Source organism: Centroberyx affinis, unplaced genomic scaffold (genome assembly GCF_046629955.1).
Source record: "Centroberyx affinis isolate AG114_WGS23_722 - 3 ecotype Tasmania unplaced genomic scaffold, CSIRO-AGI_Caff_v1 ptg000618l_1, whole genome shotgun sequence".
Taxonomy (NCBI): Eukaryota; Metazoa; Chordata; class Actinopteri; order Beryciformes; family Berycidae; genus Centroberyx; species Centroberyx affinis.
This window is the reverse complement of record NW_027279248.1, coordinates 85,971-101,656: the sequence shown is the minus strand read 5'-3', so window position 1 is coordinate 101,656 and position 15,686 is coordinate 85,971. Positions and strand designations below refer to the sequence as shown.

The 15,686-nt window shown below is 39.3% G+C and overlaps 1 protein-coding gene across 1 annotated transcript in view; it reads left to right on the top strand.

Moving 5' to 3' along the window:
• Window positions 1-2,992, top strand: part of hs3st4 (heparan sulfate (glucosamine) 3-O-sulfotransferase 4) — an 89,683-nt gene extending 86,691 nt beyond the window's left edge. The window contains exon 2 of the mRNA XM_071518656.1: window positions 2,338-2,992. Within this exon, the coding sequence (XP_071374757.1) occupies window positions 2,338-2,992 (655 nt within the window). The remainder of the gene's footprint in view (window positions 1-2,337) is intronic.
• The last annotated feature ends 12,694 nt before the right edge of the window (window positions 2,993-15,686 follow it).

Below are 15,686 nucleotides of genomic sequence, written 5' to 3'. Positions count from 1 at the left end.
GAAGTACAAGGCAACTTTATTTCCACACTGTTTTTCTGTTTTTCTAGGTAAATAAAGGGTTGGATGTGTGTTAAAATACAGGAAGTAGATGTTATGTGGTGTATTTGTTGGTTTGAGCCAGTAAACAGCAGATGGTAAGCAGGGCCTCTTTAGCGCTATGCATTTTATTTACCTACCCACCTGAATGACCTGTGTTGAGCTGAACAGCTGATGCGGAGAGGAGCGAGAGTTAACCGTTTGCTCTTGTTTACTCCAGTTCCACTAGACTGCAAGGCCAGAGGAGTCATTTGCCATGCACAGGGAAATTAGCTTGTTTATCAGCATTTTGATTTTTGTTCCGCCTCTCCGTCCCACTGACATTTTAGATGTACGTGATCCATGACTGATTCCCAATCAAAATGGGACCTCAATCACATAGGAAAGTATCTGGCTTGTGCAATTTCCATTTTTTTATAATTAAACATATAATGAGCAGCATTGAGCCTGATGAGGACAATAGCTTGTTATGTGCAAGCCTTCAAAAAGGTAACCTTGAACATTGTTCATCTGTCCTGTCAATTGGATATGCTCCAAAGATGCACAGCACATTACCACTGAGACACTCCAGCTCCTGCTCGTACAGTAGGTCTGCACTGAATGTGCGCTGCATGGGTTGTTTCAAGGTGATTCGTCGTGGTATGTTTTCGAGATCGCCCTCTGACTTGTTTTATTCCCATACACGCTGATGTTACACTCTTGTACCATCTACCATACTTTAGATTTGGGCTTAAATCGCAAAACAGCTGAAGACCTTGAAAGGTTAGAAAAATCTTTAGCCATTCATTACTGTAAGTGAGGAAGTGTGGAGAGTGATGGAATATAATGAAAACTAATACTCTTTCCAGTCACTATGCTATCTGTAGATATGTTTAATATCCCATTACAGACCAAGAAGTAACCACAGTTCTATAGCGTCTAGAGACAAACATAATCCGGAGGGAAATTACCCATCAGGAATGCAATACTGTTACTGAGATGCAATTACCAGGCCACTTGTGAGACTTGCAGCCCAGTATCCATGGGTGCATGTGTGTGAGGGTGGTCGATACGTGCGTAACAGTTTTGCAGACTAAATTGGATTCTTTGCGGAGAACAGTTAATTTAGAATATGTCCAAGATGCAAATGATTGATGTGACTATATTGTTACAACTGTAGGTTTGTTGTGCCGGCCATCTTAATGGAAAAAATATTGTAAAGGGAAGGAAATTGCTTTTATCATAGAATTATAGGGAATGTTGTGCACTAACTGTGTAAGCCTGGGAATGGAATCATTTTGGACTTGGTTGTTTGTTTAATAACTTTATTTCCAAGCAAAGATTACTTAATTTTGGAAAAACACTCTGCATGCTTGGATTCTACTCCTTTTTACATTATATCTCAGAGTTCCTGTGCCAGTAAGTAAATAAATGTCATGTCTCACAGAGGATTTAATGTACCAATTTAGCACAGAATCACATAGCTTATAAACAAAGAAAACAGCACGGATTGGAATGAACATCAGTGTAAGCATTTGATAAGGATTTGCTTCAGGCAAATGCTATGCTTTATTATCAATACAAAAAATAGAAACTGTAGAAACAAGACTCGCTTATGTGCGTATGAATTATACTTGCCACTGCATTGATTTATCCCACAACTCGTGACCAAGCTGAACATAATATTTGTGGCAATGGCAAATGGCTTCCCGTTATCCCCGAGATAAATTTCTCAAGACGGGGACATTTCTATTCTACTGCAAATTATCACCTTGAATCTCATAATTAATCACTGCCCCCTTCAATGAACAGCTTCTAACCTTAAACGTAGTACAGACAGGAGGAGAAAAGAGGTGCCTGTACACAATGCTGGGGAAGAGCATGCGAATACTAAGAAATAAAAACTGCCTGCACTGAGTGTGGAGCCTAGCGCGCATAATAAATGTATGACAAAACAATACCCCAGGCACCCCAGTATTAATGATATGCAGTGAACTCATTATTAAAGTTCCAAAACAGCTCCTGGAGTAACACAGATGGAGTCAATTAAGCAATGAGCATACTTGCTTGCCTGCCGTTTCATCTTCTTTCTTTTATCTCTTGCATATTACTCCATGGATGTAATTAGCTGTATGTTTCTCCTCGCAACATAATGTCCAGTGATAATAACAGTTATTTTCACTTGTAATTTCAAATAATGTACTGCTTAATAAATGTACCGAATTTGCTTGTACCGTGTCCTTGGGTATTTCATTCGCACTGCAATAGGTGTTGAGCACAATGCCGTGCTAAGCTGCTGTTTCTGCTTGCTTCTGTTCACAGAGACCTGATGCCTTCAACGCTGGAGGGACAGATCACCATGGAGAAGACACCCAGCTACTTTGTAACTAACCATGCCCCAAAGCGCATCCACTCCATGGCCAGGGACATCAAGCTTATTATTGTGGTGCGTAATCCTGTCACTAGAGCCATTTCAGACTATACACAGACTTTGTCCAAGAAACCCGAGATCCCGACCTTCGAGGTGCTGGCTTTTAAGAACCGGACGCTGGGTCTTATAGACGCCTCGTGGAGCGCTCTGCGTATCGGAATATATGCACTCCACTTGGAGAGCTGGATGCAGTACTTCCCTCTCTCCCAAATGCACTTTGTCAGCGGGGAGAGGCTTATTGTTGATCCTGCAGGTGAGATGGCCAAAGTGCAGGACTTCCTGGGACTCAAGCGGATCGTCACAGATAAACACTTTTACTTTAATAAAACAAAGGGATTTCCCTGTCTGAAGAAGCCAGAGGACAGCAGCACTCCCCGATGCCTCGGCAAGTCGAAAGGGAGAACTCATCCTAAAATCGACCCCGACGTGATTCGGCGACTGCACAAGTTCTACAAACCCTTTAACATGATGTTCTACCAAATGACTGGCCAGAACTTTGAATGGGAGCTGGAGGAGGGCAGTGAATCTCGTAGCTCTCAGGACTAGTAGACTGCGGCATGGCACAGCACAGCCACACCACCAGCCTTCTCAATAAAACAAATATCGTCTCGCTTCATCTTCAGAGAGAGTGCTTGAGCACGCCAATCAATCATGGCTGTCTTTGCAGTGTCTGTACCCATAAGCAAGAGTTTACTGACATGCTTTTTCTCTCCTTCAATACTAATGTTGTTGATGATGGCAAAACATTACTGTATATATTATACATAAAATATATTTATATTTGTGAAAAGGAGATGATTTATTCCTTTTGTTTTTAAAGCATAGAGCTGATATAAAAATCATGTTGACTATGGCAATGCATGCGATGAGTTAAGTGTCCTTACCTCATGAGCCCTAAGGGTAAACTCTGCCTGTTTCTTCTCCTTTTACTTTCCTTGCAGTTTGTTGCCCTCACACCCACTCACCAGCATACAGTACAAAAAGACATTCTATTCAAATGGCTAAGGCCATGAAGTGCTATGTATTATTTTTTTTAACACTGTCCTGCTGCTGTAGAAAGAAAAGAGAAAAATGATAGATGTATAGTACAGTAATCCCTTGACATGCACTCATCTTTTAAGTTGTCAGTGTTTGTATTCTCAGTGGAGACAATCCTTTTTTTGTCAATCTAAGTTTACCAAAGTGTTAATTTACTCAGTATCAATATTTCAGTTGTTCTGCGCTCATTAATTGCACACACATTCAATAACAAAATGGATGTACAGTGACCATCAATCAACTTCGACAATTGGATTGTTTCACTGCATAGTTTAAATTAGCATACTGATGACCAAGCAGTCAGATGCGGTACAGTATCAGTAGTTTTGGCATAATATGACAAATGAATCCATGTACTGCAAATATCAAAGGTTAGTTGTGCATTTAATAATTTTGCATCCTGACAAAAACAATTTTCTAATTGCCAAAACACTCAAATATCAGATTAGATAAATCTTACAGTCCTCAACTGTTTGCCATGCGACCCTCCTCTTGTCAGAGTAATACATGTCAATGGGGGTGAAGAATACGCAGAAGGACCGAGCAGAAGTTTGTTAACAAACATCTGCTGCGACGCAGTCTTCTGTCGTTAGAGATTAATGGCTTGTTGAGGAAACCTGCCGCCGGAACAATGTCAATGTCATAGTGAGAATTTGTCAAGGAAAGCTACATACATGCCCAGGTAAATTGCCAAGCCATTACTGTATGTCCTTAACTTGAATCAGTTGATGTCTGCCAGGGAAATGTGCTGTACCTGAGGTTTATTACCTGCTACTTGTGACCAGCAGTACTAACTGGGTTGATACACATGCTACAGCATAGTTGAAAATAACAGGGTTTTGCAGTTAAATGCTCCTTTCTAGAAATCCTACTTTATTCATGTTTCATCCAATGAAATGACAAGAGTAACATGACCGATCATCTTTTTGCATAACTCGCTGTGCGTCTGTCTGTTGTCTCTGGACTTTTCATCAATTGAGACAATCAATACAGTCAATGAGTCAATAAACACAGTCTGCTACACATCAGTGGTTGCTACAGCTATGATGCATTGCACTGTTAATCTTCCCTGTTTTCTGGCCACAGAAGGCTGGATTGGTTCACTTTCTACAGACCTCTCTGTCACCCTGGGGAAGCCGGCACCAGCAGCTACTTACACAGAGCAATTGATTCAATCAAAGTAAGCACTATGCTGCCCTTTGTAGCACCAAGCCTGAACACTTACCGCTGAGTCTCACCATCCCAGAGTCACAACTTCCACTTTGAGGCGGTTGTGTGCAGCCATCCCATGGTGTCTTCTTGACAATCTCTCTCTCTCTGTTTCTCTCTACCCTATCCCCCCCTCTCCCCTCTCTCTCTCTCTCTCTACATCACACTTCATTTCATCCTCTGAGCTGATGCGGTGTGCTTGAGAGGCGGTTTCACAACAATATGAAACAGTACAGTGCTCTTTAAAAAGATGTCTGAATTGCAAACAATAAATACTAATCATACATTCAAGAAAAAAACTTACCAGTCATCCAAGATAAGTCTTTTGTTAATATTTATTTATTTATTTTGTTTTTTACTAATTCTTATAAGTTTCAAAGCTTTAGTATATGCATAATAATCACCTCTGAAACACACACTGTGCTTAGACGCTGAGAGGAATTCACAGAAGACACCTTATAATGTTATTAGGACAGCTGAAGACTCCATTTTCCTCTGTGCCAAACGTCTATGAATATGCACTTTGTGCACCAAAGTGGCATCATTTGCATTTCCAAGAACACACGCATGAGGGAATTCCTTGCCAAAGTTAAACCTTGTATTCAACCTCATTAACAGATTCACACACCTTTTCTTTTGTACCTCCTGCTTGTTTCAGGTACACACCGTTATAGGTGGAGTCCTTTGATACATCCTGCGAGAGTTTCAGCGCATGAAAGACATGCTAAGCTGTCCTCCACATGTGTCTCCCAGTGGGGGTCACGCGGTGTTACCTGGTTCATCAGTGTTTCAGCATACAGAAAAGAAAATTCAAATGACAAAAGAAGATCACCCACTCAACAACTATCATTAGTGAACTGCCATTGTTTTACTTTCATGTACAAATTAATGTTTGTCACTCATTACTGGCAACGAGTTGAAACAGTGATTCATGTCTAATCACTGGCAAAAGATGCCTGAATTTACCTAGTATTGGCAATGTGCGATTGCAGCCTAGGTTTTTCATATTGGTTGGTGGGGTAGAGTCTGTGCAACGAGAAGTGTTTTAAAAAAAATATCTGGTAAAAACATGCCTTCATATAATATTTAAGTATATAATGAAAACATACAGTAAAATAGGCAAAGTTTGAACCAAACCAAAGTTGGTTGTGTAAGAACATTTTGACTCTGGGAACAAAGTGTTCAGAACTTCATAGCCTGATGCTGCATTCATGTCATATCAGATTTACCGTAAATACGATGGGACTGTTTCACGGGCTCCGATTTCTCCCACTTGGCATCATGAATTGTTGTGTGTCAACACAAGTGGTAAACACTGCAGCACATCCACCCATGTCAGCAATCCAAGACAATAAAAAACAAAATTATCAGTAATTTTCACAGTAATAGCATCAAGTCTACTTGATGCTATTACTGTGATTGTATGTACAAAAAGTGAGTAATGACTGCTGCACTTCGGTAATGGTTGCTTTTAAATTAATAATTAGAAAAATATTTTGGATGTGGCCGCTTCCAAGCTGTAGCAACGAGATGTCACCCATTCTTATGCTTCTTCCCATGTGACATGAACACGGCATAAGTCTTGATTGCTCAAAACTCGTGGCCAATCGTCTGATTGGTCACTTCATCTGAATGCCACTTGATTGATTACTAGCTGTGTAAAGAGGTGCAGTGCTGTCAATAATTTCCAAAAAGACATTCTCACCCAATTAAGAGAAAAAAGAGAGAACTGTACATATTGAGGCTAAGCTAATGTGAGTTCTGATGGGTAAAGCAAGTAAAAAAAAAAAAAAGTCCAACACTTCCCTCTTATAAACAGAAAACGGTACGTATAGAGGCTAAAAACAGATGCGTGATTATGTCATTGTTTATCAACACTATGAATACAGAAACAGCTTCTAAATATACTGTATGTAGTCTCAGTCTCATACTATAAGTCCTTGTGAAAAAAAATGTCCTCATCCACAAAATTACTGTGTAAACAGTGATTTTGTAACGCAATACTGCAATTATGGATTGGGCATTTGTAAGTGATACTACTACATTCAGTACATTTACAAGCCAATAGTCCAATCTTAGCCTGATTAAGGCAATACACAGATTACAGTAAAAATCATGTAAATGCCTTAGTCTGATTACCTTACTCAGAGTAAGGTCATAATCAGTGTAACTATAACCCAATTAACACACATATATCACCTATATCAACCTTTCAGTTTATTTGGCAACACTGATGGCTCTGGCTGGATCTCACTGCATCACATCCTTCTCTGTAAACTAATCAGACTATCAAATAAATGCATGTAAACTGGTTTACTATTGCCATACTCCCCTTATTCACAATAATCTCAATATTGTGTGCATGTAAATGAACCCAATGCGACTGCACCTTAGTCACTCACTGAACCCAGCTGCTGCCCATCTCTACCACATTAATCACAAAATTCACAATATGCTCCAATAGGTTTCAGGATCCTTTGCAGTCACAATCCTCTCCTCCCTGTCTGCAATCCCTTTTTCTCTATTTTCCAATATCTTTGTCTCCAAGTCAACCGGGGGGGGGTGGGGGTGGGGGAGGGGGTCAGTCGCTGAGGACAATGCATCCCCTGGTTGCCCAGGACAACACGTACATTGGTGACTGAACATATTGAGACTCTAAGCCCAAACATAAACACTATCGGTTCTTCACCAACACCCTCATTTTCACATTCCCCACCTTTTCCATGAATCTTCAATTCATTCAAGTGTTGCCCTGCTTTGCGGAGTAGAAATGATATTCCACTCAATTTCAGTGTCTTATAAGATGTTGAAGATAGGGTTGCAGTAGCAAACAGGAGCAGCAGACCACAGACTAAAACACAGCCTAACAGAAACAGGATCACATCACACCCAACTTAACATTTCTTCACTGGCTGCCAATCGATGAATGCAAATATTACAAAAGTTGCTATTATAAATATTACAAAGTCCATAATGACACCACTACCTATACTTAAAAAACACTGTGATCAAAAAAGTTTTACTGTAACCTCAATACTAGTTCAGTATTACCATTTCTAACCATTTCCTCATCCCACACACCAGACTCAGTACCACGAGCAATCATTCCCTCTCTGCCGCTCCCTCCTGAATCTGGAGCTTCCTCCCCAACCACCTCCGGAAAGGCAAAGCATCTCCTTATAAATCTCGACTCAAAGCCCGCTGTATCTTCTGTGCTTTTAGCGTGACTCTCCATTTCCCCTGCCCCGCTGTACTCCATGGATCCTGCCTTCTCCATCATACAGTCCTGTGCACACCTCTTTAGTCTGTGCAGTGAGGAAGCTTTAAGTAGTTTTGTGTGTTTGTTTTTGCTAACCCCTTGCCATGGCTTGAGTGTTTTGAGGTGCCACTTTAAGAGCACTCTACAAATGTATTAGTATTATTATAATTACTGTTGTTGTTGATGTTAGCAATGAAGAGGTTAGTGTTCAGATTAAAATAGCTAAATGAGTAAGACATACCAGTTTGATTGCCAACAATTTTGCTGAAATACAAGTTGGGTCGTTAATGAAAGTGAATGTTGCCACAGAAAAATCAAGCTCTCTAAGTATTTGCATTTTTATGCTATTTTTAGCCTGCTTGTGGCTGTTTACTCTCAATTCGCTTGTCTCCATTTTGGTTATGAGAAACTGTGTGTTAAATGCAGGGACTGTGCAATATTAAAAGGGCCGGTTCGACAAAGATTATTTTAAACACAAAAAAAAGTCAATCAGTGTCAGTGCTCACAATTACCATCTAATCACCAATTAAACAGTAATCACTGAAAGATAAACATGCTGATAATGTACAACAATACATTAGGCATACATAATTAAAGCAGTAAACGTGTGTAATGAAATCGGCAGAAAATCACATAGGCTACCCAAACTATGCTATGATAATGTGCAGTTACAACCGCCAAATATTAAACTACTAGTGCCCCCCTACCTCCCCCTCACCACCAACACACACACACACAAACACACACACACACACACACACACACACACACACACACACACAGAGGAACTGACTCTGCTGCTGTGAGTACGCCTACTTTTGTTGCGTGGGAAGGAAGAGTTCCCGGGATGCGAATCAGCCATTCAGACAATTCTCATGCATGATTGGTTAAGGTGTGTTAAAACTACAGGAACCGGTCCACAATATATTAGCACATTGCAATTAATATTTCATTCACTCACTATATTTAGTCTGTCAAAAACCTCTCAGATTCAATTTCTGGCACATGGGGTGATTGAGGCTGATTTCGTGAATGTTTTCATCCCTACATGAAAAAAAGTGTCATTAAACAAAAAAAAGCTCACTTCTGCTCAAGATTTTCTTTTTGTTTTTGCACAAATGCACCTTTATGAGTTTGGTCACCCACCTATATTAGTTGACCCGGAAATCGATGGTGGTGTCATTCACTTGCTTTCATTTTCATAGCCTAGTCAAACAGACAAACTATGAGTGGGTAATACGTGATAATGAGACACTAAAAACAGAATTCCTGTTGTAACTACAGATTAAGAGGGCAGCTAATGTTGGAGGTTGACTCTTAATAAATCATATAAACAGCTCAATTCTTAATGGTGTAAAACCCGTGTGTAGGCGCTAAGGGAGCTGCGCCCCCATGTCCCCAGGCCCCGGTCTAGCCCTTCACTCCAGCTCTGTGATCTGCTACTACCGAGTGCTTAGCTCTCCTCTCCCTGCAGCAACACGGCCATCACTCCAGCCAACCTTGACTCGTCTCCCTCCCGGTCGCCCAGCAGTGGAATCACCTTCCCATTCCAGTCAGGACAGCAGAGCCGGATGCTGTCATCTGCTGTAACCTAAAAACTCTTCTCTCCAAGAAATCCTGTACTTCATGTTCCCCCCTTTCCCCCCCGCCTTTCTCTCCCCCTTAAATCACACTGCCCCTCTCACCTATGTTCCTCCTCTGCTCTCACCTTATTCCACCTCTGTCTTGTTAAAAGAAAAAATACATACAGTACTGTCCACCCTTTTTCTTTGGCTCTTATTTCTTTAACCAGTGTTTCTCTGCATAATCACTTACTAGGGACACAAGAATTATTATGAGCTGGATAAGAGCAGCAGCTAAACGCTTAAAACGAAAATGTAGCACTGTATCTGTTCAGCCTTTGAAGAGCCTTAGGTTCTGGCATGAAATGCACATTATTTCACATCTTCAATGTGGTGCGAAGTTTGAGATTTATCAGTTTAATAATTTCAGATAACATTCTGAAAAAAAAATCACCCTTCATCCACAAAAAACAGTTATTTTCATTCAGATTGCAGTAACATTCATAAACAGTGTGGGTCCAACTTTTGAAATAGGAAAAATAGAACATAACAGCAACTTTTAATGGATTTTTATGGTGATTGAACTTATAGTCCGGGAGGAATTGATCTTAATTGGATTAGCTGTTTTTAACTGACAGGTTGGTGGACGTATATTACCCATAGGTATATGTGCAAGACAGTTTCTTTATGCTCTGAAAATTACAGACCTGTACATACACTGTTTTTACTGCTTTTTTATTATATTTTGAACTTTCAACCATTGCCGGAATATGGGCTGAGGCAGGACCACTGCATTTGTATTCTTATGAAGGCTAATTTATTAAGAAAAAGAAGAAGACATTGGAAGAAATATAAAAAATAATAGGTGTCTGGTACAGATTGGTCCTAAAGAAGAAGCAGAATGAATATTACAGAAAAAAGAACAATATGTGTCTTGCAGTGCTTGAATTGCAATACAAATGTGCCAGAACACCACACACCTCCTCCACATCACTGTGTGAGCCTACAGGTCAGGGACTGGGGGCTTTTGCTTGGTATAAATCGTAATACCATTAGTTGTTGTTGGGTTGTTTTTATTTATTTATTTATTTTTTTAAATCATTTTAGCCAAGGTATGACAAGACATGCCCATGAGAAAACATTTTGGGTTGTAAAGTCCTGAAAAATAACAATGTTCTGTTTTTTTTAAGAAAATCTTGTAGTAACTGCCACATAGCACGTCCTAACAGAGTTCAAGAATAGTCATTCGCTGACATAAATTCAGAATCTCTTTTAAAGCCACAAAAGGCTTGGTCTGAGTCTAAAGAAAACAACCATATTTAATACTTGCTGCCACAGTGTAAATGTAAAAGCCTACAAAATGTATTATCACAATGTTAAAGGTAGTGATTCTCAAAGTGTGGGCCATGGTGGGCCGTGAAGGTACTTCAGGTGGGCCGCGAGAGGTCATTCACAATAAATAAATAAAAAGTTTATTTGTAATTGTAATTAAGTTTGAAATTACCATAAAATATTTCTGATTAAATATTTGCATTAAAAAATGTAATCAGAACTAATAAAACAAAGCCATGGGATTTAAATTACGTGTTATTCTTCATTTATCTGACCTGCTTTTGTCCCGGCCGGAACGTATCTTATATCTCGTCATTGGCGGGGAATTGTAATTGAGGGAATACCTCATCATTGGCAGGGGAAGAGTAAAAATGGAGCGGTAGCTATCAGGTTGCAAAAGGAAAGCTGTCAATGGAGAATCAACCTCCACAAGTGAATCATAAGAAGATCAAAATGAATCCGTGATAACAAAAACGAAGGACTCGTAGAAAGTACTCAAGTGAGTAGCTATTGTACTCAATTTGTTGCTTTACAAATTGTTACGTGTATGTGGATGGATTATTAATTTACACTGCATTGCCGTATGCCCACGTTCACATGTTCTGTTTATGAAATAAAAAAATATATAGGGAAATACTTCATCTTAGTTTCATGTGTTGATCAGAGTTGTGATTAAAGATTTTCAGATTTCGAATTGGGCCGCGGCATTCTTTTTTTTTTCAACGTCTGTTTATTGGTATTTTAGTCAACAAACAGTAAACAGTGTATACAAATTATATAAAGTATTTAAAAAAAAACAGTACAAAGTGTGTATACACAAACACACAGTAAAAAAATAAATAAATAAATAAATAAAAAAATGAAATAAAAAATAGGACACGTACAGAACATATACAGTATACAGTATAAATATCATTCAACGTACAAAGCTGCTTTACATGGTGATTATTGGCATCTTACATTAGCTATAGGGCCGCGGCATTCTTAAGTTTGGGAATGGCTGGTTAAAGGTATACTATGTAAGAATTGTGTGAAGTAGCACCCCCTGCAGGTGAAAAATATGAAAGAACAAATGTAGTCATATTTGTTTGAATAGTTAAAAGGGGTGGGAGGGGCCCCAGCTACAAAGGAGAGGAGATTTTTCGCGGCCCAGGAAAAATACATCGAATACAGGGGACCACAGGAAACCAAACGGGGGGCGATTCACCTTCCACCATATCTTTGACCTGGTGAGAGGATTGTAGGCATCTCTGTCTCCCCTCCTTGCACAAAAAGGCTTTACCATCCACTTACTGTGAATGTACATAAGCATACTGCATTCAAGCTTCTTATTCGCAAGCTAAGGGAAAACTTAAATGGGGAAACATAAATCCATTTCTAACCCAGTAAAACTTTTTACTGTAAAATTTTTCAGCCATGACAACATATTCTAACATGATTCAGTTCATGATTATGTTATACTGTATATCAATAACTATAACATAAGTAGTCACCACAATCTAATCAATGTTTTCAGTCAATTTTCTAAATTAAGAATTATTTCTTGCATCACAAGTTGTGTCTCTCCTGATCAAACTAGCATCATCGTTGCACGTATTGCTTCCTAGTTTCGTTTTGCCTTTTCACTGCCACCAGAATAAGTAAGTGTGCAGTAATGGAAAAAGTGAAAATAGTCCCCATTAAACTTGATAATTAGCTATATAATAAATAATTAAGTCATATTTGGAAAAACTGCTATGAAAACAATGGGAGCCTTTGACTTCCAGAAGCAAACCTGCAGCAGAACAGACAGTAGCAGCTTCTGACTGTGGCAAATATATTGGTGGGTTTAGACTTCTCATGGGCATTAATGGCAATGATATTCTACATAGATAAAGTTTAAAAATGTGTGACGATAGAGGTGGATTTAGGTGTCCCTTAAATTTTTCCTTAAAGCTACATTAAGTAGGCTAATGTATGACTTCTATGGACCTCATCTGACAACTAGTAGAAACTGCAACAACATCTACAGGTATCTGGCAGGTTTGTGATGCTAGTCTCTCACCTGTAGCACTGTCCATTGTTGAGCAGCTCCAAAACAAAGTACAGGCCAGAAAAGAGTTTTCAAGCCAGAAATCTCAGTACCTGGTGAAGTAATGGTTGAGTTATTGGTATTGATCAACAACCCTATCAAGCCCCCAGATATATTATGGTAATTTTGTGCTATGGGGCTGCAGTAATCTTCCTCACTGCCCCCACTTGCAAATAAGAAGCTGTGAATTGGAAACCAATGCCAGCCTTGTGATTCTTGTCTTACACAAACGAGAAAAGATCTCATAATAAGGAGAAAAGATCTTGAATGAATGAATGTAATATATTGTCTTCTGCCCTAATCCTGCCTTCTCTGTTGGATTAAAAAACATTTAAATAGAATACCTAAATATTTTGATTTAAAACAATTAACAGCACAGGGCCACATTTTTTTGTTAACAGAAACCTTATCAATAATGAAGTGCATACTCTTCAGGGAGAAATTAAGAATAATTGTTTTATGTGATACTCAAGGCTAAATGGTTACAAAGCCCAGCGCGACAAGAATGACTGGCGGCAAGAGCAAAGCTCCTACAAGCCGGTCCTCTGTCACCTTGAATTCTTCACCTTGAAAGTGGGGCAGACCTATGTAAGACAGGTAGTCTTACATAGTTTCCCCAGGTCTTGAGAAAATGTACACACACTCATACATCGCACAGAAAGAAAGACTTGTGTAGACAAGATCTGTTTGGTACTGCACCAGACAACCATGGAGAATTTGTTGTGCTATGTCTTTGTTTATTTCACAAGGACGCCAGCACTGTCCAGCCGCAGCCACTGCCCGAAACAGATAGGAGACGCACCCGTACACACAGCAGATGAACTCATTTGTTCACTCCCTCTCGCCCAAACAGACATGACCAACATGAATGAACAGGTGCACACAGACCTGGAAAACAGGACAAGTAAACTAAATTCTGATCGGCAGGAGCGTGAGCTAGTGCTAGCTAACGGGTCTCACCTTGCTCTAAGAAAACAGTCACTCCCAGTAACTGTGCACAGGTAAGGATGACCAAATGAACACAAAGCATTTGTGGCGCGTGCTTTGGGTTTACAGGCGTGTCGGCTCACATAGAACAGAACTCAGTCCAACCACAGACACTGAACCCATTTGAAATTTCAATTTAGTTCTGTTGGCGAACCGATTCGACTTATTCACCTGAAAGAGTCGTTCAAATGAACGATTGATACGTGACTTGGCCCATCACTAGAGTCTGAACTTAAATAGTGTCCCATTCCCTAAGAATCAATAATCCAGTACAGTCTCCAGTCCATGGAGACAGTTTTCCATGTTTATAAATCACGATATTAATTACTATGAGGCTATAATTTATTTCTTCAAAACATGTCACATACTATTTATATTCTAACATTACAGAAAACAGAACAATTTCATTCAAATCTGGACATGACTGGACATAACACTGCATTAACATTTTGTTTACTAAGGTAAAAGCTCATCCGAGTACATCAGAATGCAAAGCATGTTACTTTTAATATATTTTTACAAGAGGTATGCACATTTCATATTAACTATTGCGTGGAGTCTTATTTTTGATTCACTTTGATTCCAACCTGACAACGTTACATTGGATGTGACCCTCACAGTCAAGGATCACCCAACAAAGGCCATCTAGTCAAGGGCTTCAATAAAATATGCAGGATTTTTCCAATCAATACCTTGACATCCAAGTAAGTCCCGCTAAAGAAGACTAATTTCGTTATCAATCCATGCAGGTAATGGTCTCATTAATTCACTGTTGATTCATTTTCAGCTGAGTGGATATTAACCTTTTGCCAGTAATCATTAATTTTCCTGTGAGAGAGGTGTGGCATGTGTATGTTGTGATTGGAGCTACATAAACAAAACAATTAATAGACTTCTGACATTAGAGGTCCTTCATGATGTCCAGCTGACTTCTTACACTCAAATAATCAATTCATTGATCTCCCCCAGAACGATTCTAATCTCTCACCTCACACAAACTATGTTTTGCCCCAAAAGTGGCAAAGGGGATTATTTGTGTTGTTTTGTTTAGTCATGCATGCATTTTGAGGGCAATTATCATGCTCTGAATACTGATAACTTTATAGCAGGCAATCAGGGATTACTGTGTAGCACCTGGTCACTGCTTCCCAGCATGCCACATAGACTGAATGAACTCCCACTAAGGGCTGTTTTCAAGATAGAACTCAAAAAGAAAAAGTTTTGATTTTCCTTTCTTCATCTCCACAAAACTCTACTCTACAGTCTCTACTGGACATATGATCTTCATGGTTTCACATATCAATCTTGTGCTATTAGCTCTATCCGTTTCCATCAGGTCCATCAAAATTGTTTTCCCAGGTTCATTCCTCATCTCTAAAGAGAATTATACAGATCAGTTTTTCAAGTGATTATTCATCTCCTCAGAAAACAACTTTGCTCTAATCCACAGTAAATTAATATGAAAATAGGAAATGCTTTAAAGGGACGGATCAGGATTTTTAGAGGCCGAGCCTACTTATCTTTCAGAAAGCTCCATCTCAGGATGTTCCAAAAAGTTTCACACCAGAGTTTCTGTTTCTCTGAAAAATTGCCACCAGCCTCCTCTTAGCACTTGTCAGCAATGCTGCTGCAAGTCAATAATGTAATTCAATAAACATCCCTTACTCTCAAAATTGTATACAAGTTCTTTCAAACTATGCTATTACTTTTGCTTACTGTCACTACATCAATATTCTGGATACAGAATGGTTTGCAAGTGATTTTGAAAGTAATAGTAATTAC